Below are 26,433 nucleotides of genomic sequence, written 5' to 3'. Positions count from 1 at the left end.
TTCAAGTCAGTTTTATAAATGAGGCCCCTGTTCAGCAACACTTCACTCCGTAAGAGTAATTAACTTTACATTAAATAATGTTAAACTAAACATGATGCCTGCCCCCTGCCTATCAAATATCAATAGAAACCCTATTTGATATGTAATAAGGTGGAAATTTTAAAGAAAAATAGACATGTTCATGCGCTTTGGTGCTCAACTATGTAACAGTGACAGCATCTCGATGACCTCAAACTTATCTTTGACATTTTTATACATCAATATCTTGCTACTCCATCAAATTATCAGTTTCTGTCTGGCTAAACGGACAAAGAAGAATGAAACCAACTTTAAAAGTAAGGCTGAGTTTATACTTTTACAAGAAGGAGTTTAAACAAAGGGTTAAAGTTTACCATGTGTTTTAACGCATCATATCACCACCGCAACACTTGATGGATGTATTATAGGTGATAGACCGTATTGTGTTTTAATTATATTCCTTGCAGTAGCTGTGGCTTACAAGGGCGGGGAAGGTTTGTCTTTCCAAATGTGTGTTTTACTGGAAAAAGAGCAGACCACTGAATCTTTCTTCGACTGTTTTCATCTATCTAAGATCTCCATCAGCATTAGAACCTTACAGGACAAAACACAAGCAGCCCACCCTGACCAATCACGTGTCTTCTCCATAGCTGCTGTAGCTTTGACATGAAGTTAAATTCATGAAGCTACACATATCAGCTTCAAAGCTATGCTGTAAACCTTAATATACTGCAATAAAACAGACTTAATACATTTATAATACCAGCTACATGTTTCCCTCCAAATAACCCGTACAGGAATATCTATTTTAGCATTTTGGTGTTTGCCAATTTTGTGTTTAAAGTGAACTTAAAACTTGCAATGCAAACTGCTGAGAGGGCAGAGTAGAAAGCTGCACATATAACGTGTCGTATCACTGTTCAACCTAGATTATTATCCTGCCCTTTCTCAGTAACATCCATAACATGCATCTCATTTGTTTGCACCTTTATTTTTAATTTGCAGCTGATCAATTGCTCTGCAGGGGTTTAATAGGGACAGAGCCAAACTAATTATCACTGATGATGCTCTGATATAACCAGACCGTATGCCATAATCCAGGGCAATCATGAGGCATCTGAGGCCAACACATGTGACCCCCAGAGTCGAGCCAACAACATTTTGTTTAATTCACTTGCGTCCGACTCGACGGAAAACGAGATGCAATGAAACAGTCTCCTTCTCTTTAAAAGTAAAGATGGAAAGCATCTCTTTAATTAAATGGCCCATTTAAAAAACACAAGACTGCCTTTAAACCTGATCCAGTTTAGAGTTCACGTGCCAAAAATACTCCAGAAAAGAAGAGATGTTTTATATGTTAATGAAATACTGCTGGGTGTCAGGTGGGGCTGCATGATTACAGCTCAAAAAAATGATTATTAACACTTTTCTGACAATGTGATCAGCACTCTGATTGATCTGTGGAACAATTCTCTCTCCATCCGCTCTGCCTCTGACATCAAACACGGCTATTTTAATCTCAGCAGACGCTCCAGGTGAAAAGAAATGTCTAAATATTTCTACTATTATCTGGCTATGAATCACTGAAATAATGATTTGCAGTTAAAAATGTTGAAGTTGTATGTGTCAGGACTTTACCACCAGTAACAGGCCACAAGCCAAAACCAGTTGGTCTCACAATAAAACTATTCTTCATACTAAGCTGCACAGTTAATCAGAATATTATTCAAATCATAATATGGTCAAGTGCAAAATCCAACTCTACTAAATACTTAAAAGTGGTTCTTTGGAGACTTTGTGGCATCATGATCACAGTCACATGACTTATCTGAAATCATGGACTCTGGCTCCTCTTGATCTTTGCAGCTAGTGTATGTTGAAACTAGACCGAACTAAAAAGTGTTTTAACTCCACTACATTTCAGTTTACATGCTGTATAAACATGTCAGCTTCTGAAAGATTTCTATAACCATAAATGTATTGTTTAAAGATCGTTTTAGCAGAAGTGGATGGCGACAGCCCATGAGACTTAAGTACCCAGCAATATTAATCAGTTAAAATTACATCCACATTGACCAAATACAAGATAAAAATTCTGCTCACGCCTTAATGCATCAATAACGATGATCTCTGAATGATGATTATCTAAATGCTCACAGAGGTCATCTTGTGAAGGGCTCATTGCAAGTGTGAGATGTGATCTCAATTTGAAAAGAAATCAAGTCTCCTTCAAAAATAATCCAAGGTTGTGACACTCTGACAATCCTGATTTTCCTATTTCACCACTAAACTCAGTATATGATGAAATCCTGAACAAAGAGGCAACGAGATTTATATCTTTATATTGCATCAAATCACCGGCTCAATTACTGACACTGACACTGTCAAAGTCAAAGAGGATTCAGGAAAAAGAACCTGACATGAGAAAACCAGACTCACTTTTGAACCGGGCCTTAATCAGGGTTAGTAAAAGTTCATCGTGTGCAACAGGTGTCACAACTCTCCTCCAGATCTTATTCACATGTTTTGCCTCTACACACAACAGATAAATGACTGGAACACAATATTTGAAGTCTCAGAGTCCCTCAGTCTAAATCTTCTTCTTTTTTTAGCCTATAACTTGTTCAACTGTTTTTTTTCTTTGCCATTCTGCATTTAATTTTTCTAATTTGTGTATACTGCTTGTGTGATATTTGATATTTGATGATATTTGAGTGATTTTTTCCTGTGTTTGGGAGGAATTAACTGGAGGGGAGAAAGACTGAGGGGGAAAATTGCATGTATTGTGTTTGATTGTGTTTTTGAGAATTAACACAATAAGTTAAATGAGGAAATAAATGAAAATGCTTATAAATATTTTTTAAATCATTTTAAATTAAACCACTTTTATTTTTCATGGCAATATGTATTTAAGATGGCCAACGATGAAGGAACATGTTGGTCATTTTAAGTACATACTGCCATGTAAATTTGAGGCATTTTAATTCTGCACAAATCCTACAGTGTGCCTTGGATTGTTTTTCAAGGAGACCATGTTTCATCCATGCAATGAGCCCTTCAAGAGACAGAAAATGCATAGTGCACCTGAAGTATCCACAGGGTTTCTGTATGTGATCACAGTGACACACCAGCACTTATACTCCATTATCTTCATTCAGTAAATTACTGTACATGTATATTATTTTTCTGATACTACTTTAAATTACAATTAAATTCATTGTTGGTTATTTTGAGAGGTTCAGCATAAACATCTACATTTTTGTTGATAGTGAAAAAAAAAAACCGTCTCCATTATGATTTTTACATTTGCTGATTACCTATTTTGGTACTGGCTGTGAAATGAGATTCATTCTGCCCTGGTTTCACTCATGAACAAACCCCCTTTTAAATGAGACTCATCACTTGAACTCAACTAGCTGGTTTTACCGGTGTTGCCCTGAACGCTGAAGTACCCTCGACTTGCAGATGAAGGCAGAGAAGTGAACAAAAAGACAATTTTGGTACAAACACAAGAATGACGATGCATTATTCATGGTTACAACATCGGAAAGGAGGAGGAGAGTGTGGGCCGGGCGCACACTGAAAACAGGACACCGTGGGTGTCAGAGAAGATGATGCAGGGGGGGATGCAGGAAGGGGTTGTTGGAGAGGTGGAGGATAGATGGCATTCTCCGATGGTGCAGACGTGCTGTGGGGAGTGTGCTAAGAATTGAGAGGTATATTTACATTTTCTGCGTCCTCCCTCACCTCGAGAGTACCCCGCTTGGCCGGGTTGAGCACCAGGAAGCGTTTGAGGAGGTTCTCGCAGTCTGTTGACATGTAGAAAGGGATGCGGTACTTCCCTCTGAGCACACGCTCCCGCAGCTCCTGCAGAAAGGAGAACGACGACCAGGACGTCAGCAAAACACTCAAATACTATTCTTTTCAAAGCTGATTAATTGATCGATTAATAGCTGTTTGTTTTAAAATGTCAGAAACTGTTCAATGCTTCCTAAAGTCCAAGAAGACGTCCTCAAATGTCTTGCTTTGTCCACAACCCAAAAATATTCAGTTTTCTGTCATAGAGAAGTAAAGAAACCAGAAAATATTCACCTTTCAGAAGCTGAAATCTGAGAATTTTTAACTTGAAAAAATTAGTCAAACTGATTAATTGATTATCAAAATTCAAGATATGGGTGTAAATTTTTTGCTGTAGTAAACCTGAGTCATATTTGGGAGAAAACTAAAAAAACATAAGATATAAACAGAAACTCTTGCTGTGAAATGATTAATGAAAGCAGACAGACTCAAAAACTAGAGTCAAATCTAATGATATTTTAGCCAGTTAACCACAACTGTGAGTAGTGGTGAGTGTCTACAACATTAACGGAACATTTGGCAATTTAAACACATTAGGCATTTTCAGGCCAAACAGCGCTGGGGACTCCCTGAGAGGAAGTGCCTGCTGGGAAGCTCCCCTGTGAACTCTGGTTCAGATGGTATTGCGACGCCATTTCTGTGCAACAACACAACATCACTTCTGTTCAAAACAGGAAACCTTTTCCAAAGTCAAATTCAAGCATTTTCAATGTTTTCCAGCACCTTACAGCTGTGGTTAATTACATATTTATATACAATTTTGTTTCTGATTCAGCCTAACATTTTATAATTCTGGCAGAAAGACATCTGTTGAAGTCCAAAAATAGATGTGAACACAACAATCAGCAGCTAAATAACAGGTAAAAAAAACAACAAAACAGCTGTTTGACAGGGTTTGCGTGGTGAACATAATGTGACTGAATCCAAGAATAACATGAATAACATCAGCATCAAAATGTCTGTAGACCCATGCTATCCTACCTTGAGGTTCTGTCCATCGAAAGGCAGCGAGCCGCTGACCAGCGTGTACAGTATGACCCCCAGACTCCACACGTCCACCTCCGGCCCGTCGTACTTCTTCCCCTGGAAAAGCTCCGGCGCCGCGTATGGCGGAGACCCGCAGAACGTATCCAGCTTGTTGCCCAGAGTGAACTCGTTGCTGAAGCCGAAGTCTGCGATCTTGATGTTCATGTCTGCGTCGAGGAGCAGGTTCTCAGCCTGAGAACAGACACGTGAAGGTCAGGGGTTGTGAGCCTTTAACTTTACTTTATTTAACCTTTATCAAGTTGATATTCTGTGTGTGAGCTCACTCAGTTTTTTTCAGCTTTAAACTGATGAGCAAAGTTTTCCTCAAAGCTACTTTTATGTGTTGTATAGTTAAGTATAGTGAGTACAGTTTCACATCACTGTTGGATTCAAACTGAAGATTAACAGGGTTAGGAGTGAATCTGAGGAGAGGAATTATTATTTGCAGCAAATTAAAGCAGCAAATCTTCACCTGGCATTTTTGCACAACAAATGAATGATTAGTTGCTAATACATCTTCTGTTCCTTTACGCACTGATAATTTATCTTTTCATTTGCACTTTTCCCTGTTCATAGCATGGTCTGTTTGATAGAGTCTGATTTTTATAACAATCATTTTCATGATAAATTAATCTGCTAATTATTTTCACAGCTAATCAGTTGATCATTTGAATCTATAAAATGACAAAACATTCCTTGAAAAATGCTCATCACAATTTTCCCAGAGACCACAATGACATCTTCAAAAGCTTTTCATTTTTAATCCCACATGACAAAGAAAAGCAGCAAATCCTCACAATTAGGAAGCCGGAGCAAATGTTTGTCATATGTCCTTGGAAAATAATGGAAACAATTAATCGATTAGCAAAATAGTTGGCAAAAGTCTGATGTAATAAAAGAGTGAATGACGGTGTTCAAACATGAATGAGGACTCAAACATCTGCTCGGCGCTCACATGCAGCTGTAGGCGAAAGACTAATTAGGAAGCTGAAGCAAAGATGGCACAGAAAAGACTGAAACGCCACCCTGAGAAGCTTTCAGCTACATGAGGGGTGAACAACACTCGCTGCACCGTGGCTCAAATTAACAGCAAAAAAAAACACAAAAAAAAAAAACACATTTAATCTCATTGGGTGACACTGCTGAAGCCACAAGAGTCAAAACTGCTTCAGAAGAGCAAAGCGGCTCCGAGCCTGGGCGACCGTGCTTCATTTGGTGGTTAAAATTTAACCTGGTATACTTCTCCACAGTCACACCTGTGACATACGGACACCCACCCTTGTTACACACAGGGACAAACACACATGTATCCACGCTGCATGGATGGAGCAGAAGCAGGAGAGACTGCTCTCACTTCTCCGTCCTCATGGATCATTCATGAAGCTCCACAGAGGAAACAGTTTAGACGTGCAGAAAGACACACAGGCTTCTCTTAGCCGAGTGACTCCCACTGACGGCGAGATAAAAATACAGAAGCATCAATATTTATAGTTGCAGAAGTAAAAGCGCGTCACGGCTGCGAAACGGAGGAGGTCCACTTACACTACAGCAGGTGATGTGGTGCAGAACATGTGAGCACTTTAGAGGGCCGCCCACTTGTGTGTTTACAGAGCGGCTGTGGCGTAATGATACGTTTTAAGGTGGTTGTACAGCTGAGGAGAAAGTCAGAAAAGGGCAGAGGAGAGCCTAATGAGCAGCATATGCGGTGTTTTGAAATTAGACGTGCCGTGTTGGAGTCAGTCAGTGGGGATATGGGAGGTAAGAGGAGAGTCATAAAACACGCAACACTGACGTCAGCTCCCTTCTCTGTGACCTTTCTATCCAATATGAGTCAGGGGTAATTAGCCTCAACAGTGGAGACGCTCTAATTTCAACTCTTCACAGGACTACTGATTAACATGAACACTAACACGTATTTACCATCTTAAGTTTGAAGTTTTCTGCAGCTGGTGATGGGAGTTAGAACAAGCAGAAAAGTGGTTAAAGGGTGAATGAGATTAGTTTGATCATTTATGTAAGTTGAATGAAATTACAAAAAGAAAATTCATTTTGTTTTATACCATCCCTTTTACATCACGATAGAAGACAGAGGTTATTTTGTGCAACCAAATAGATTTCTTGGTTTTCGGTCTGCAAAGGGGTGTCACAATTTCAATACTGAATCGAAAATCAATCAAAATGAGTTTTCAATTTCAAGAATCGAAAGGCAGAAGCTGCGAATCTCCCAGCATTTCTAGAAAGACCACACAGTGTAGCTCAGTGACTGTTTATATCACAGTTGATACCATACAGATCTTTTTAGAGAACATGTAAATGACAGTTATCAGCGCATAATGCAAATGATTTGTTGATCTTTACAAATCAGAACCTGACAGTCTAACGATGGCATATCAGTGCAAAATTAAAAAAAAGTTTTAAATCCAAAAATCGAATCAAAGCTTAAAATCAAAAGTAACTGAATCATGGATTTGGGGAATCATGACTCCCCATTGCACTTAAATTGCACCCAGACACAAACAACCAAAAAGAATATAAAATTAAATTAACTATAAACCACATATAATAAAACAAAGGCAAATACACTGTATAAGACTATAAGTTAATACAACTTATTTTCACAGTATTTGTTTTCTGGACAATACCACAACTCAAAGATATTAAGTTTGCCGTCAAAGAGCTCAAAAGACTTTTTTTCTTAACAAATGACTCAAAACAATCAATTAACAAAATAGTTGGCGATCACTTTAATAGTTGACAACTAATCAATTAATTGTCTGTCCTTGCCAAAACATGCATGTTTGTGTAACAGAGAAATCATCCAAACTAAATGTTTTAACTCTTAATAAGCCAGTGTTGTTTGGGTTCTGAGCTGAGATCATTTGCAGTTTTCTTGTTTTTAAGTTTAGACCTTCACCATTGCTGATAACTGCCTACATTTCCCAAAAGGCCTGAATTTCACAGAACACAGTGATGCTGCTGATGATAATGGCTGCACACTTTGGTCTTCTGAACTACCCGTCATGTGGCTGCACTGCATTCTGGTTGACTCAAGCTACTTTCGGTGCAGAAAAAGTTGCCTCTGCCTCTTTTTGTGATGATTTTCTGCTACCAGCCAGTGTGGCTTCTCTGAACTCACCTTGAGGTCTCTGTGAACAATGTGCTTCTGGTGGCAGTACTGCACCGCCGATACAATCTGCACGGGGGGGAAAAAAAGAGAGACAAGCAGAGTTTAGTTAAATGTCTGGTGTTCTGCTCTCAGACTGTGATAAAGGATGTGGTAGAGGAGGAGGAGGAGGAGGAGATGTGGTCGACACTGACAGGAAAGATAAAACATAACACAGGTGGGGCTTCAAGACACCAGGAGGGTGAGAGAGAGAGCAGGTTTCCTCTGTGCAGTGAAACTACTGTACATTCATCCATCTCACAGACCAGATAATAGCCTGCACGAACGGTACAGAAAGGCTGAGTTGCATTAGGGCAAACAGGCTTCCTACATTTAAAAATGTACCATTTTTCAGGTTTTTGCATCTTCAGCTCCAAATCAAATTGGACAACATGTTCAGTGTGGTGGTAAACTGTAAATGTAAAAACAGTACTGTGACTGAAAAATTCACTTCTTTGTTGGAGACCATATTTCCAAATCGACACTGCTGCATAAAGTTTAAAAAGTACAACAGCTAAACTTAAAGTAAATTTTTATTCAGTAATCACTCTGAACATGTTTTAGCTAAACATCTGTTTGTTACTGCACAAACCACAGCTGCAATCCTTAAAACTTTTCCCCCCCCGATGTTGTCCAACACAAACACAAAAATGCTCTGCTAAATTTCAGTCTTTTTTGTTATTCAAGAGTGAGATTTCTTTTAGAGGTGTTTTTGTTTTTTTCCTTTCTTTTCACTTGGTTAAAGTGGTTGGAAAAGGCTGACGTCACGTTCTTCTAAGTAGCAATCAGGATCTGGTGACCTCTGAATCTGACGACAGATGTGGGGCTGTTTGCTTATGCAGCCAGGCCACCGTCAATAAAATCTGATCAAACTGCCACACAGTCTTGATGAAGCAGTTTTTGAGAGTTAAACTCTTAATAAATTATACCTAATGATGATTTTAACTCAACTTAAACTTTGATTCATGAATGTTTAAAGTTGTTTAAGAAGGAAAACTTTTATATCAGAAAAACTAACCCAGTTTTCAGGAGCTAAAAGTACAGTCACATTAAGACGAAATTGGATACATCTTGGTTTTGATGTGGGTAATAAATAGGGCATATTGATCTGGGCTGGATATATTGATTCATTGGTCAACAATCCACTATGATCGATGCAAAGTGAAAATATCAATCTATATCTCCATCTTTAAGATATGCCTTTATTTTGAAATTCTCACAGCAGGTCTATGTTAAAAAATGTCTAAAGGAGTTCGGTCATAAAATTGTTGAATCATTATTGAGTTGCTTTTTTTAAGCTGACATAAATGTAGCTGAATCTGTTAAAAGGTTTCCAAAGAATTGCGGAATACAACATCATTTCTCTGGGACATACAGCAACACTTTACACCAAATAGGTCTATCTGTGGACGGCCAGTACTACATGACACACCCTCGAAACAATCACAGTTTGGTTACCTTTACATAAAGATCATGGCTTTGATCAAAATAAGTATGTTAATCCATGAAGTTATCTCATGGGTTGTGTTGTGTGGGCTGCGAGACTGCATATTGTCCCTTTTCTTTTATGCAGGTATTTTAAAAATGAGGGTTGCCAGTGCTGCATTGGCAGCATGTTTTCACCAATCACTATCGTCACTCAAGGTTCCTATCATGCTGGAGTGCCTATTTTGAAGTAGGAGCTACAAAAGTGCCTCAAAATAGCACTCTAAGACCAGAGGTTGCCAGTTCTTGCAGTGTGGACACAATAAAGGTGGGTGACTTTCAACTGTTTTTAGAACTACGAAAGTTCCTCCAGTCCATAAATGCCTCATGTTGCAGTTTGTACTCCAGAATAATACTGCACTAAATATGTCAATGACGCCTGTCATACACAGTGAATCACTGTTTCTATTGGTTGACTGTGCACATCTGTACACTCAAAGTTGAACAAAGTTGAGCTGCGAGCTGAGAGTTCACCTTGGCTGACTGCAGATCGCACCAAAACAGAAAATGTATGCTTGAATTCATGTAGGTTTCAACTGAAATGAGTGGGAGCAAAAATCCTCAGGCTGGATGTGTAATGCGACTATACGTTCAAGTGCTGACTACTTCTTTATGACACAGTTTTGAGTCAAGCTGCAGACATGTTCAGAAATACAACTCAGACAAGAGGTTTTTAGCACACTAGGACAAAATCTAACACATTTTGGCTTTCTTTTTGTGATGTGAATTCATGTTTTCATGCCTCAGTGACATGTAGCTGCTTACAGAAGAAAGGTCTTGATTTGCGATAAGTAATGTTTGTTTTATGTTTAATAGGAAGCTTTGCAATGAATAAACACAGTTTGTACCCAGTTTGCTACAGTCAACAACACTCAATGACTTTGGACTGTTTGTGACAGTCTTTGAGAGGTAATTGATGGGGAAAGATGCAGGTTTGGACATTTCTCATCAGTCTTTAGACTGCTGTCCCAGAAGCAGGACAGAGGACAGCGACCTGTCTGAGGCAGAGGCGGGAGCAGAGGTGTGAAACCAGAACACTGCAGGGGGAGAAAGCTGGGTACCTGTCTAAATTTAGCCCTGGCCTCTTTTTCCTTCATTCTTCCATGTGCAACCAGGTAGTCGAAGACCTCTCCTGCAAAAGAGACACAAAGAGAGAGAATTAGGGAATGACAAAGTGTGTGGCAGACAGAGGCAGTGACAGAAAGCAATGAATGAGAAGTCAGAGGAAAAAAACAGAAGAAGCAAAGAAGGCAGAGAGAGAGAAAAAAAGTGAATCACAACTTTTAAAAATAAGCTTATAAAAATGACTTCAGGATGAACTTTTCTTCGCAGCTGGCCCACACCGGCACCCATGTGCATGGTTGGAGGGTGTTTCTTGACCATATTGAGGCGAGCACGGTGCTGCTTCCTCCACACTGAGCCTCTCCTGGAGGCACAAAGCTGCTGCCGAGCTCGGCTCCAGCAGCAGACCCTTCCCTTCCCTCGGCCCACACTTCTGCACACTTGCAGCCAAAACGTGACTACGCTCGCTCGTGTGCTAATTGAACTCGAGTGGCTGGCTCGTGTGTTTGTGTGTGCATGTGTGTGTCCACACCAAGGCAAAAAGAGGAACTAAACAAAATAACAAGCAACAAAATGCCTCCCCCACTTTTTCCTGAATCCTCGAAGCCCTCCCACTCTCTCAGTGGTGACCTGCAGAGGCGGTCAGAGTGTACGTTTCTATACTTCAGAGCTCGAGAAAGGCAACAATTCACCGCCGCTCTCTGACTCAACTGCCAAAGACAGAATATGCCGACTAACACCTGTAATGTCAGAGCTAAAGGGCACAACATGTGCTGTACACGGGGATGAGAGTAGGGCACAAAACTGTAAAGAAGCAAGAAAATTGGAATCGCGCTGTAGAAATCAAAGATTTAGATCACGTGCAAATGTGAAACAGGAAGTTGAAACTCTGGCAGCAGGACATTAACTGACTAATTCAATAATGATGAAGCAACTTCTTGATCCACAATGCCCCACAGATCGCCCATGTTTGAATGAAATTAGCCCCGATCCACCACAATTACACTAACACGGTTCTGAACAGATATCTCCTGAAAGTTGTACATTTCAGCCAAAGAGATGCACAAACAAATTTGTTCACTGAAGAGAGTTCAAAGACACAAGCTCAAATGATAGCGGGAAATCTTATCAGACTATAAACTAGGAAAAAGGGTCAGGAGGCTGTTGCCTAACAAGTTTCTACAGGCATGTTAGCGTCTCTGTAATGCTTTACTTCAGGTGGGGCCTTGAGCTTAATGCTAATACCAGCATGCTAACATACTTATTGACAATGCTAACATACAAGTTATATAATGTTTACCATGTTAGTGTGTCAGCATGCTCAAATTTACTTATTAGCATCAAAATAAAGTACAGCTGATTGACTGCTATTAGTTTTGAAGGTATATGGTATATGCTTTTTTTAATGGGAAAATTAAATCTCATAATAATTTTAATCACATAATAATGACTTTCCATGAGGATATTTTTTTGTTTCAGTGGTGAAAAGGGGCTTCCATGCTGATGAGTGTTGATGGTAAATGTTTTAATTAGAAGAGTTAACTCTTGACAGCTGGTATGTTGACTGCGAAATCTGGGTTCTCGGCAAAAGCTGTTGTTCTTCCTGTATCCAGTCATGTCAAACAATGTCATTGGTGTTAAGGAAGAACCACCGGCTATTGCAGCTCGGATTTCTAGTTTCCTCCTCTGGGCAGCCGGGGGGCATGTTAGATGACTATTCTTGTCACCTAACAATATATTTTGGCCAACAAACTGATAGCTATAAGCTAGGGTGGTGATACACTGGAACATGGACAGGGGTGTCAGGAGCTCATATGCAATGCATCCTGGTATATGTAGGCTGGAAAATTTGAATTTCTTGGCCATTATAGCACCTCAACTAATGACATATGACATCAACACTGACTGGACATCCACATTAAAAGTGGTGAATTTTCCCTTACCTTTTCATCTAGTACCATCATGAGTTCTTTTTTTTTTTTTTAATCAAAACACCTTCAAAAATAATGACAATCCAATCAGCCTCAGCTTTTCCTACAAGGGGTTCAAGTGGGTTCAATTCATCCTGAAGTGCAACATGAATGAACATTAATGTCTGAACCAAACTCCATGTCAATCTGTCCACTAGGTGTTGAGATATTTCAGTTTCTGTGGAGGAACACAGACTGACAGTCACCCCTAAAAAACATTATTTGGTCTGGACAAAGAAAAGTCTCTTCCAGTAAAATCAAAGATGATGCAGGAGTGCAATATAGCTTCCAGCTACCACTTTCTCTGTCAGAATAAATCATGATACTTGCTCCTTTAGGCCCCTTCGTGTCCATATAGTGTTTTATTCTGACAGAAAAGTGGTGGGATGAAGCCCTTATGTGGTGAGAAAACACTGTTATATACAGGTTTGACATTATGATTGTCATTAGCCAGGTCATTTATAGCTAGATAGTCAACTTAACACTACATTAATAGAATGCTGAGTACACAATTAACACAAATTGAGCAAAACGTGTACATATCAAATCTGAATTAAGATGTATCGGTTGGGCTTTAGTAAAAAAAACAAGATTACAATCAGTGTCTGGCTGATTGGCTCCTACAAATGGGCTTTTCTGTCTCCGTCAGGACAGTTTCTCTTTGACATAAAGCTCAGGTCTTGGTGTCTCCTGAAAAGAAGCAACAGCAGTGACACGAGCGTCTTTACAAAAAGTTGAGATTTTCAACTACAGGTGCCCAGCGCCTTTTCTCTGGCGACCGCATGCCGCTGCATATGCCGTCTCCTCCTACAATTTGTAGGCCACCAAGAACATTTCCTTCCATCCACCGAGTTTGTATTTTCAATATCCTTCGTGTAACTAATTTCATCATCTGTGACTGAAATGCACAAGTTCCTGCAGAGATCCAAGGATCAAGGGGAGGAGGTGGTCTGCTGTGCTGCAGACAGAGCTGAGGGGTTGCCTTGAAATTCTTCAAGAATTCCAAGAAAAAAACCGATCCCAAACTGAGAGAAATATTAGATTTACTTCATTAAGATCTAATGCAATTGGACTATGATCAGAGCTCCCATCGCAGTGGTAATGTGATTTGCTCCTCAGCGAGCAGATCTTCACAATTTGTCGTGTCCGCTTGGCTCAGTAGTCCGAACATGACCTTTCCAAGAAATCAATGACAAGATGTGCCTTTTAGGTCCTGTGTGTGTGTGTGTGTGTGTGTGTGTGTGTGTGTGTGTGTGATGCTGCATTTAATGAGAAATTAAGGGGAACTGGTAGACGGACGCTGGAGAAAAATCTAATATTTCTTTATTTTTTCTGATTTGTTGTAATCTGTTGGGGGGCTGCAAAGCTATAAATATGGACAGTCTGACACAAGTGGGCAAGTGATAAATGCAGATCCCAGTCTTTTTACATATTAGTTCATCATTGGACACTTCCTTGAAATGTTTCTTCTTACATTTGTCTTGGTTAATGAGCATCACTCTATTCTTTTTTTTATTACCTGCAACACAAAGCCACTTATTTGTATGATGTTAAATTTACCTTTACACACTCCACATGAAAAGAAAGATTCATTCACAACCAGGTGTGAGGTAAGTGTAGGAGGTGTGTTCACACCGGGGTGATGGTGAGCACATTAACTTAGTGAAAATCCAGATGTTAACATGCAGAAGCCATCAAGCTGGATGGGAGTTAACGAACGTGTTTTTCCTGCTCTGGCTTGCCTCAGACTTTTTTATGTCTCTGCATTGACATACTGTATTGTAGAGCCCCTCCCTCTGGTTTCACTGCCTGGATCCAGGTGTTTGAATCCGCCCTCTCCACCAAGTTGACCGATCTGATCATCTGGCATTAGGACAGAAACAGCGGCCTCTTGGTTGAAAAAACAATCGATCCAGTGAGCACCGCGGGGAGACTAATGATTAGAAATCTGTACCACGGGTGGGACTAAAGCCGTTGAGGAGCCGTGTCAAACTGTGCACCAAAACCAACAAGGAGTAAAAATAATGGTGACCACTACAGACAAGATAAACGCTGCTACAGATGCTTTTCTCTTCTCTTCACTCCACTGTTAAAATCCTGGTAAAACTAGTTTGTTGGCAAAACTACACATCAGTGTCAAACTTAGAATGATATTAGATTCAGGTGAGTATGTGTGTCTTTGGTGACTGGTTAGAGAAATCCAAATCCTCCACCACCACAGAAATCAATCAGAGTGTAGGCAATGTCAGACTGAAGATGAAACCTGAGTGTAAGGAGTTGACAATTCTGTCTGATATCAGGAAACCAGATTCAAAGTTTCTCACATTTTTAGAAACTATGTTTGCTTAATCTTTATTTTATGGATCTTATGTTACAAGTAATTTTCCAATGATGTCTTAAGTTTTGGTTTCAAGAACTTACACACTGATTATAGGTAAAAGAGAGAGTCAATAGTCAAATTTCAAGCCAAATGTAGTTTTAACCAAAAAATTTTGAAAAGATTATCCAAAAGAATATGCAGATTCATGCATATTGAACCACTACTGTTATGTAAATATCAGTTGTTGGGGGCACAGAGATAAACAGACAGAGGCCCTTTTTTCCAATTTCCAGCGTATACACTCTTTTGCATGCAAAAATTGAAAAGGCATCAGAGTATTGGTAACTTATATGCAAAAGGTTTGCATTTTAAGCACTTAAGTACTTATTGTTATTATGTTTTAGTTGGTTCCACTTCTATCTTGTACAATGCTTTTGTGAAGCACTTTGTTAAATAAACTTCTTCATCTTTTGTTCTTATTCATTCGGATTTATTTGTGCAGTAATCTTCTGTAAATACTATAAAAGATATTTAGGATATTCAGAAATAAGTTACCCATAACATCAAGCGTTAACCTACAATTTGCTCAAGTAATGGACACAACTTCGTGTCCATATTTTCTGTAAGTATACGTCATCACTGTGAGCCATCTCTTTTGATGCAGTAATTCAAATTTTGTTAACGGTAAAACTGTAAGTACAACACTAGAGATTTACTCAGATATGTGTTCTTCTACATTTGTTCTTTCAGACTGAAGTAGAGTCTGCACACTATATGCTACTCCTGATGTGTATTAATTATTAACGTGCACATTTATCACATTTGGTGTTAATAAATCATACTTGGGACCCTGGGAGCAGCACGTGGTGTGCAGACTATATCTGGTCTTTTGTGCAGCAGCAGTCGAGACACGTTTGAGGTTTGCACTTTTGTTTTACAGTCTACCTGTGTTGTTATGAATGCAGGTGCAAATACAATCAGTTGATTCATGTTTACACTTGAGTGTGAGGGTGGCAGGTTCCTCTTTGGGTCGAGGAAATTCTCAAATTTCTTGGATTTATGAAATCATAAAAAAAACAACACACTGGAGGTAGATGGTTTTGATGGTTTTTAAAGCAACAAAACATTGAGAATCGTATTTCTGTCTCACCTCCACTGGCGTACTCCATCACCAGGTAGAGCGTCCTGTCCGTCTCAATCACTTCAAAAAGCTTGACTACAGAAGGGAGAGAGACACAGACAGAGAGAGGGGAAATTATAAATTCAATTATGTCTAAAGATGGCGGAGGTACAGACAGAGACGGTAATGAATTCGTGGACACAAACAGACACCTAGAGAGAGTTGAGGGGAAAAGTGAAGTCATGCGGCTCGGTGCGTGTGTGTTAGGGTGTGTGTGTGTGTGTGTCTGCGTGTCGTGACCATGTAAGCACAGCATCGAGCCGAGCTTAGCAGCACTCAATATTTACAGTACAGTCCAAAAGCTGTTTCCTTTTTTTTTTTTTTTTTTTTTTGTACTGCAGTGTGTTGAGCTCAGAGATATAAAAGACTGTGTGATGAGCGGCTGAGGACTGCACTGCTAAATATAGACAAGGTGGGATGGAAGACAATGAGAGGGAGCAGGGAGGTAGAGATGGAGAGTGTACGGGCTGGTGCTTACTATCACACCCTGGTAATTATAATCACATTTCTGCAGAGCAAATCATGGAGCGTGGAGAAGGGAAATTAAAAGTAATTAGCGGGGAATCCCATCTCCAAAACCAAGCGCACCATGGCAGGCTTGTCTGTTTTATGACACATGCATGTGTGTGTTCACGAGTGCGTGTGCTGCGCGCTGATGTATATCTGTGTGTGCGTATGCTGTGCAAATAAGTTTATGAACGGCTGAAAAAAGAGAGAAGACATTTCAGAGCTTTGATTTGACTTTTCAGAGTCCCTTTGGACACAAATAAAGCTGAACTGCTTAGCTAATTGAAAATAATTAGCAACTACTAGAATTATCAATTTTCATAGAGGTAATTATTCCAATTTTTTTCTAATTTGCAGCCTCTCTGTGTTACAACTTTTAAAACTGAAAATGTATCTTTTCAAACCTGCTTTTACCTGGAGACTTTCATATTTTAAACTCACAATATTTTTTATAACTCTTTTTCAGCATTTTTGCCTTTATTGGACCACTGACACTGACGCCGAGACAGGAAACAACGAGAGAGAGAGGGACAAACACGACATGCAACAAAGGTCCTGGAATCAACCTGTGGACATTGTGGTTATGTGACATGCGTTATAACAATTTATCCACTAGGGTTCTCTTAGTCTCCCGTCCAATGTTTTATTTACTGTTAATTTGATCAGCATTTAAATCAATCTTTTATTGATCTCTTTCTTCAAAATAAAATCCTTTCAACAATGTTCTAAATGTTTTTTGTCTATTTCTATCATTTGTGCACCACATTGTAGGCATTTTCTTTCGAAATATTGTACGCTGTATGAATTAGCGATGGACATGAATGGTCGCATGCTTATATAAAATACATGCAAATATAAACTGACCCTGTTCTATATTAAAAGTTTACACTTTAGATGCATAGATGCACAGATCCATACAGCTGAGCGAAAATGACAGATGAAGTAATAACTGACTGAAAATGTTGAACGTTATCTGTGGCTGTGCAAACACCACAGGCACAATGCCACCTATGTTACTATATAACATTAAAATCTAAAAAAATATCAAAGGCCTAGGCTCTTAAAGGCCTAGTTCAGTGGTTAACCATCTGCACATTAAGCACAAGGAGAAAGCAGCAGGGACAGATAACAGGCAGTCTGGCATTTGCCATTTGCCAGGGCAGAGAAGATTAGCCAGCTCATCACGATCCCATTCAGCTTTGAGGAAGGAGAGGGCTTCCATGAGCTGATGGCGTTTGTCGAGCCAAAATATGAGCTGCCATCATGGCATCTTTACAGCCTGTGCATTGCAGGAAAGTAGTCTAACCCCAACCCCTACCTGCATTGATGCTTGAACCTATTATTTTACTTTTTTTTTGCAAGTATTCAAATTTAGCAATAATTTCAAATCCCAATTATAAATAATGTATTATGTATTATTAATAACATTGATATTAATATATTTGTTCTTGCCTCATGTGATATCAATAAACTTAATATGTTCTTGAAGTGGTCTTATGCCTTAAGAAATTGCAATGGTTATTTTTGACAGTTTTCTTACATTTTATGAAACAAACATTTTGTGAGGAGATGAATAATCTACAGACTAACTAATCACGAAAATAAGAACTGTAAACACCAGCTGATCAAGATCACGGTGCCATTTCTCATGTTTTGCTGCTGCTGCTATCCAGTTTGTGTTCAAACCGTCAACAGCTGATGTTTTCATGATACTGGTTTCTTGTTGCTGCAGTGGTTTGGTGTTAGTTGGTATTTCCTCTCGCAGCCGGCTGATGTGATGCCAAAGTTTCTGCTGCTCCAGGCAGTGTGCTCTTGTTTATTGATCAAAACCGCGTCATTTTATAATCCCAAAACAAAGCGGAAAGAATGACCCACCAGTTTTGGTTTCATCAATCAGATACAGTTATAGAGGACAGCAGCTATCAAGCTCATGACACAATAAAATGTCTTTACATCCGTGTCATAAAATTTTAACTGCAGTTTTGGCATAGGTCAGTGTTTGTCCTTTACTCGTATTTTAAATGGCTGCCAGAAAGTTTTTCCAAGGATAGTCTGATTTTAAAGAGCGCTCCCTCTTCTCACTAATCTCCTGTCACGTCAATGTGAATCAAAACAAAATAAAACAGGAACTAAAAAGCTTAACCAACACTGCTTCGAACTTAAAACAAGGTGATGAAATCCAGGCTGGCAGCATGCTGCTGGTTCATGTGACCGTACCACTAACAGAAAGGTCAAAGGTCAAAGAGGCCTGCATGTCAAGTGTCTTTGAGCAGACTTCAAACCCTGACCTGATCAGTCTAAAATGTAAATGACTGAGGATTTCAATAATCAAATCACACTAGCATACATTAAAACCCATGTGAACAAATGCTATTTGTGCAAATATACTTTGTGTGTGTGTGTGTGTGTGTGTGTGTGTGTGTGTGTGTGTGTGTGTGTGTGTGTGTGTGTGTAAGATCCACTTACCTATATTGGGATGATTCAAGATCTTCATTATTCTAACTTCTCTGAAGAGCTGAAGAGAAAGAAAGAAAATAAATGTTTATAGTGCAATCTGTGAATAGATGTAAAACTTTATTGACAGTTCAGCACAGTTAACAGGAATATGTTTGCTTCTGTGAACTCGTAAACACAAAAATAAAGCTCAGGACAGCACATATTGTAACTTAAATTACAAATAAAAGAAGTGGTAAAAACCACAATATTGAAAAAGAGGAACAAACCTGACTGACATGAGCTGTGACACAGTTTACACTGAAGTTCATTAACCTTTTAAGCTAACATATGGGACTGACAGTTCATCTCAAGGTGTAGTTGTTTACAGTTTGTGCACCATCTCCACAGACCATCATCTTTGGACTGTTTTCAGCTTCATTATCATCAAGGTTCTTACAGTTAAATTCAGGCACCTTTGCCTAAACCAAAATCATCACATCTATACCGTTATCATAAATGCAATGGCAAATTTAAGCACATTCCTGACCTTGAAAACAATAACCTTTAAAAGGAAGTATTCCAAACTTGTAAGACTTTGTATGAACCCTGTAGTAAGGAAAAGTTGGGAAAGAAATCATTCAACAAATGCTTCTAACAGAAATTATAAGCACGTTTTAAGGCTGTGATGTTACGGATTTTTCACACTGCACTGCACTGAAGAAAAATCACATTTGCTGGGGTTTTACTTATTAAGTGGCATTTACATGTAACATGTAACAAAGCAATGATTAAAGTTACATTTTAAATGGATTTTCAGATTAGTGCACACAGATTCCATTAATTTTAAATGGCAGCTCACAGTTTTCCTGCCTCATGTCCAGATGATGAAGAAACACATCGTCAGGGTTCCCCCATCAACACTGCAGTTATTCTCATTCACTTCATAACAGGAGATCAAGTGTTCATAAACCAAAACACTGGTTCATATGTTGTGCCAACATCAAGGAAATGTGATCGTTTTGTCACCACTCAGAGATGCTCACACAACAGCCGCCACTCCGCTCCGGCGGGGTCAAGAAGAGGATCTGAATGAAGTTAAACATGCGCCATCACATCTACCCCCCCCCCCCGCCCCCCACTAATAACAAGACACTCTGTCCACACACGCTCTCTTCCCCCATCAGCATTCAGAGATGACCAGACAAGCAGATTTGTAACGGCCAAAAGTGCTTTTAAGTCTTCTGCTGGAATAGGCATAAAAAGAACGGAGTGCAATTTATTATTGATCCACTGTTAACTACACCTCGCTCCCCCCTTCCTCGCTCTCTTCCCCTCCATAAAAATATAAAAAGGCATCAATCTTTCAGGAGGTTTGGTAGTTGGCTTACTGAGGAACGGAGGAAGGCTGTGCAGCCGGAAAACACACACAGAGACACAAATACCTCCCAACCAAAGAAGAGATACATACAGCAGAACATTTACTCCTTGTGAAACTTGAGTAACTCGATTACTAAAAGAAATTGGTGAAAATTCTTTGCAATGAAGATTCATTACGATATTCAGTGCACTGTGTCCCCCATGGATAATTATTGCTGCTGCACAAAGCACTTAATGCTGTGTGTGTTGTGATTTTAAGGCACCAAGCGCAAAATGGAGGAAGAGAGGAAATAGTGAAGGGCAAAGAGAAGAGACAGGATAGAAAACGCTACAGAAAGTGTCTGAAGTTTGGGATCGTTTCAAGCCGAAACAAACTGAAAAGTCTGTACTGCGTGTCCACTGTAAAACTGAACTAGCCGATCAATTCAGTGCAATCTCAGTGCTACAGCATCCAACCAGAAAGCATGCATCCAGTCCATGGAGCGACAAGGTAGCATGACCATTTAATTTAACATTAATCAATATTGGCAAGTAAATGATGTACAGTAATTATGCCTATATGCAATTGCTAGTTAAGAATGTAAGTCAATATGGTGGCAAGTTTTGATATCCCCAACTTTGCCTTGTTTTGCTCAAGAAAATCACCACAAAAAATAAAATTCTGTTTACTAAAATAATCGATAGTTGTAGGCCTACTGCATAGTATTATCAAAGCCCAAGTTTAAGTGATTTGAGCTCACGATGCTGTCAAAATACCCACAGGTCCATTAATGACACCGAACATCAACATATTTAAAGTGACAACCACCAAACATGTGCTTGTTCACAAAATTTTTTTTCTTAATTCATTTATGATTGATCAAGCAGAACCATGCAAGGTATTTTTGCAGCTTTGTTTTTCACATAAAAAATCGTGTCCACATTTATTCTTCTGCTACTCGCCTGTTCTTTTGAACAATGTTTTACTCATTTAATGAATCAGTCTATAAGATGCCAAAAAGTGATGGCCAAATTATGTGTTAATATTGCTTATTTTGCTTGAAAAACAGTCAAAATTCCCACATTTTAATTAGGATATGAAACTAAGAAGCTCATGCAAATACTCATTTTTACATTTAGAAACTCCAACATAATAATGTTGATTGACTGATTGAATTGACAAACTGTTCCAGCAAATCTGTAGTTGTGCATTTTTCTCATTTATCTCTTGAGCTTTAATCTGTTCTCACAGTAGGGAGTGACATAGACGACGGCAGTAAAGCAAGTAGGGAGTCTGAGTGACAGACAACAAAAAGGTTCACTGACGAGATTCAAACCCACGGCGTCTCAAACCCACAGATCCACTGAGACGCCCTGATAAAGCCTTCTGTCCTGAACCCTGGACTGCTGGTTTCTGCCTGAGAGGCAAACAGATGGTGACAAACAGCGGGTGATGTTTTCACATTCAGTGTCAGTGCTGCACGCCGAGCTGCTTCAACACACACACAGTTAGTGTAAAAATGTGGAGATTAAAGAGCCCCGTGTCTCTCATGTTTAATACTGACCACACTGACCCCTCTGCACCGTCTGGGTTTCCACTGTTGTGCAGATGTTTCATGCCGTTGAAGAAACCATCTTTACATTTTGTTCTTGGTTTCGAAGTAAAAATACACACCATTATTTAGTCAGTTATACAATTCATGAATTGGCTGGGTCGATTCTGCTACTGCAATAAATTTCTCTTGCAAAAATCGCCCAAAACTGGGGCGTCACGACGGCCCAGAGTTTTAAGATGTTCTCACAGCATCCCCAGTTAGTAGGCGTTCAGACTGAAAACAGCCCTGTGTCGAGGAAAAACAACAAAGCAAGGGACCGTGTTTGTGTGAGTCTTTTGGGTACTGGTGAGACAATGAAATATGATCCATGGAGTCCAGTCTGAGCAACAGATCCATGAGTTTGAAGGCTTGTAAGACAGCAAAACACAGCAAGAAAAGTTTTTACAGCTACGAAAAGTTCTCTCAGCAGAAAAGAAAGAAAAAAAGTGATGATGTTATTATATTGAGGTCTGTACCAAACAAACATGCTTTCTTTCATCTGGAAAACAAGATTTTTAGGGCAGGGCATCTGTGCTGCACCTCATTATAATGTTGTTTTCTTACACATTCCTTCTTCAAAAAATTGTGATTTGGTTCTGCAATTTGGATATTGCCTTTGGTCATATTGCAACTTTATCTTAACTGCAATTAATTGTGCAGCCGTAGCAGAACTCATTTTATTTTTGAAAGAGCGCCGCAGCCGAGATCCCGTTTATTAGCGAGCTTCTCCTGGGCAGAGCGGTCTGCCACAGGACTGAAGAAGGTGTTGACTGGGCATACATCAATAATGTGCACACCGCCATTTTGCTTTTGCTTTTTTTTTTTCAGTGGAAATAAAACTCCACTTTTCAAATCAGGGCCAATGGGCCAATGGTAAATTACAAAGCATGGTATTAATATTTATTCTAACAGTGGACACTACAATTATAAACTTTTAGTCTCAGCTCTGTGCAGCAGCAGATCAGAAAGATCGAAAATTAAAGACTAAAACAAGCTTAACTAAAGTAAGTAAATGTTACTGATGTTAACCGTCATAGATTAATATCTTTTCTTGTAAAATGCCTGGCGTAAATGCGTGACCCCAGAAGTTTTAAGCGGAAGTATTAAGCGCTGGGAAAATTCTGTCATCACAGTTTCTCTATGAGAGATCCTTTATTTTATGTTACTCCTCCTTTCTGATATGATATATCTGATATGATGATGGAGCTAGATTAGATGTGGTGCTGAAACGATCAGTTGAGAAGTTGAATTAGATGATTAGTTGTTTATCAATCATACAAAATGAAAAGATTTGCCTGCTTTTCTTTGCTCCACATCACTGATAATGAGAAAGTGAAGGTGAAAAAAGAAGTAAGAAAGGGAGGAAGAGAACGTGTGATGGGCATTTTTTTTTACTTAAACAAGTTTGACAAATGAAAATATACTTTAGTTCCATAATGTGTTTTCAGCTAATCAGGACACAATCTATCTGGATCTTTCTGTTTGTGTCTAGAAAGCAGCTCAGAAACTGAAATATAATTGGTGCAAAGATAATAATCATCGGTTCAAATCCTGTAACTTCAATATAGTAATTTAAACACTCGGGTCCTGCAGTGAACGCCGGCTGTGGGAGGTACAGACATAATAAATCTCTTTTCACTCGCGGTTCAGAGACAACTGAAGGGTTAATTATGAAGTCAGTCAGTGGGGCCTTCAGGATGGAGTCGACCGGTTTGGAAGCCATGTTGACAAACTGAGCCAGGACGAGACTGGCTGCTGATGAGGAGGAGGAGGAGGGGAAGATGAAGAGCTCTGGAGTGAGCCTGAGGTCTCCTCACTGTCATTACACTCTGCCTGTGATCACGTTCTCTGCCCATCATTATACTCAAAATACTCTCCTGAGCACACACAAAGTACAGAGGAATAAATCTGAGCTGGTTTTCTGTGTGACAGCAGAAACACTGCTGCTCAAGAAACAGGAGCTTCATCTTTGCTGATTACTGGAGAGAAACAGCAGCTCTGAAAAAACGTGTTAAGTGTAGTTAAGTTGTCACTCAGAGAAAAACACTAACACATTTACACTGATTTTACAACAAAATTAGTGTGAATATGCAGGTTTGTTTTAATGCGGCCAGATGAATTTGTCTGTTGTTTATTTTTCTCTGATGTGTCATGTTTGACGTTACGTGAGCAGAGACTTGGTTTGAGTCCAAATTCTCAGATTTAAACTTCTTAAATGTGAATTGTTTTGTTTTTTTACTCCTCCATGACAGTCAACTGAACATCTTTGGGTTGTGAGTAAAAGAAGATATTTGAGAACATCGTCTGAGGCTTTGGGAAACAATGATTGACATTTTTCGCAATTTTCTGACATTTTAAAACAACTATTAATCGATTAATCAAGAAAATGATCGACTATGAGAATAATCATCAGCTGCAGCCCTGCTATTAGCTGCATGAGTTGCATGAAGTTACTGCTGGTAATTCATTTTATTTGCTTCATAACAAAAGCTTTTAAATAAGAAAATATCTGGTGACTTTTCTTGTGAAGCATTTATAGGAAATGAAACGTGTTTATCCTATGTTTCACAGCCAATCGACTCCAGAGGAGTGCAATATCAGTTAAAGACACACCTTCAAACAGATAGCCTTATTGTAATGGAGATGCAAATCCCTGCCGTGCTGATAAACAAATCAATTCAGAAATCAAAAAGAATTACTATAATTGAGACAATCAATTTTTTCTTCCACCCCTAAAAAGTTCCCGTGAGCTTTCCTACTGGAGACAAAGCCAGATGTTAGAAGCTTTTTTTACATCATGTAGAAAAGGGGCAGCATTTAAAAACTCAGAGACTTTGTGAAGTCTTTGGCACAGTCTGTACTGTCCTACATAGCAGATACAAGCCTTTTTGACACCTGGGGAGGTTGAAAAACTGCAAACCAACGAGGATATGGGACTACTTTGTCAGGTATGTTATGCAGTAAACAGAATTAGTGGAAAAACAGGAGAGACACAGGGATGATTCAACACATAATACAACCATTAGGTCGAGGACATAAACCTGCTGGTGATCCAGTCATACCACCACAATGATGCACAGCTGTCCCTGCTTATGCAATCAGTCTTGTGATCAATACAAAGCACCTTCAGGCCAAGTGACACATGGTTTGGGGGTGAAATCACACCTACAGTTTGCTTGCAGAAGTCCAAACTGGAAAAACCTCCCCTCGTTTCCATAATGGCAGCTGATCTGAGGCTTGTAAACAAAATCCCGTGGGCTCACCATTAGATCATGCACTGCATGTTTGTGGTTAACTTTCATCCCACCAGGTCAGAGACTTTGAGGTGAGTCACAACAAATCGGATTACAGTCCCTGCAACATCAGCTAAGAGTGATGGATGTCTGTGCACTTCTTGCTGTAATTGACCCCCGGTGTTTATTTCAGTTAAGAGAATAATAACCAGAGTGCAGTTTACCGCTGGTGCTTTTGTTGCAGTCAGCTTTCTAAGCAACAGAGACAAGAGTTATTTGGTCCCTATGAAGCTTGAATGTTATTGTTGCCATCTGGACAAACAAATCAACCTGAGGGAATAAACACTCTGGTTCAAATTAACTTCCCCAATCTCACCAAGTGTAGGACACTGTGCAAAAAAAAAAGAAAAAAGTTTGTCTCTTTTGAAGTTACGAAGAGATGCCTGCAGATTTAAGTGACTGACAAACTTAAGCACCAGTTCTGGCCAGGCCAACTTATTGCAGATGTTCCTCACCTTTTGCTGCTTTTGTTAACCCTTGTCGTTGCTTGTAATTCTACGAGTGCAGCTGCATTTCAGGAATTTTATGTGATTGTTTCTTAGATTGTTTCATTTGAATAATTGTTAAGAGGCCTGAAAAGGTAAGGTTTCCCTGCTCTACCTCTTCCCGTATCTCTTTCTGCTATCACAGAAAAGATCTGCAGACAACACAGAGAAGGTAGGAGCAGCTGGTTGGTGCCACTGTCATTTGGTACCACTTTGGTTGCGATCATTTCGATAGGCTGAGTCATTAACTACAAAACTCCACCACATGCAGCTCACCTGCCGGTTGAAAGCAGAATCACGGTTGAACAAAAAAATCCACAGCACTAGCTGTGTTTTTTGGGGACTTAATGTAACATACTGGTGACACATAAAGTCAACATATCAGACACATGTACCTGCAACAGATATGCCGTCATTCTGCAGGAAACACTTAAAACTATATTATAGTTCACAATGGAAGATTCAAAGATTCAAGAAAAGTACAAAAACATTAATTACATGACAATAATTTTGTTTGTAGCAGTTTTGTTTCCTTGATGACAGTACAAATACAGCAATTCTATTGTCAATATATTTTTTAGAGTCAGACATAAAAAGGAATTAGAAGACCACCTCATCTTGGACTTAAGGAGCTGACCAATTCTTTCATCGTTTTCTTATGTTTTATAGACTTAACAAT

At 39.3% G+C, this 26,433-nt stretch overlaps 1 protein-coding gene across 15 annotated transcripts in view; it reads right to left on the bottom strand.

The window, feature by feature from the left end:
- The window catches only part of mark3a (MAP/microtubule affinity-regulating kinase 3a), a 75,788-nt gene that overhangs the window by 34,346 nt on the left and 15,009 nt on the right, over window positions 1-26,433 (bottom strand). For 11 of the 15 annotated variants that reach the window (XR_014772263.1, XM_084741818.1, XM_084741819.1 and 8 more), the window contains exons 4-9: window positions 19,056-19,104; window positions 16,053-16,118; window positions 10,612-10,682; window positions 8,039-8,095; window positions 4,858-5,094; window positions 3,745-3,885 (exon numbers count right to left, since the gene is read on the bottom strand). Coding sequence is in view for 14 of the 15 variants with exons in the window: in XM_084741818.1 (XP_084597944.1) it covers window positions 3,745-3,885; window positions 4,858-5,094; window positions 8,039-8,095; window positions 10,612-10,682; window positions 16,053-16,118; window positions 19,056-19,104 (621 nt within the window). In the remaining variant the exon portion in view is untranslated. The remainder of the gene's footprint in view (window positions 1-3,744; window positions 3,886-4,857; window positions 5,095-8,038; window positions 8,096-10,611; window positions 10,683-16,052; window positions 16,119-19,055; window positions 19,105-26,433) is intronic. The other 4 variants (XM_084741823.1, XM_084741810.1, XM_084741813.1 and 1 more) reach the window with 1 other exon arrangement.

The sequence above is a fragment of the Lutjanus erythropterus genome, chromosome 18 (genome assembly GCF_056507025.1).
Source record: "Lutjanus erythropterus isolate fLutEry1 chromosome 18, fLutEry1.hap2, whole genome shotgun sequence".
NCBI lineage: Eukaryota > Metazoa > Chordata > Actinopteri > Lutjaniformes > Lutjanidae > Lutjanus > Lutjanus erythropterus.
Note: the sequence above shows the minus strand (reverse complement) of the source record. Positions and strands in the feature narration are given on the sequence as shown.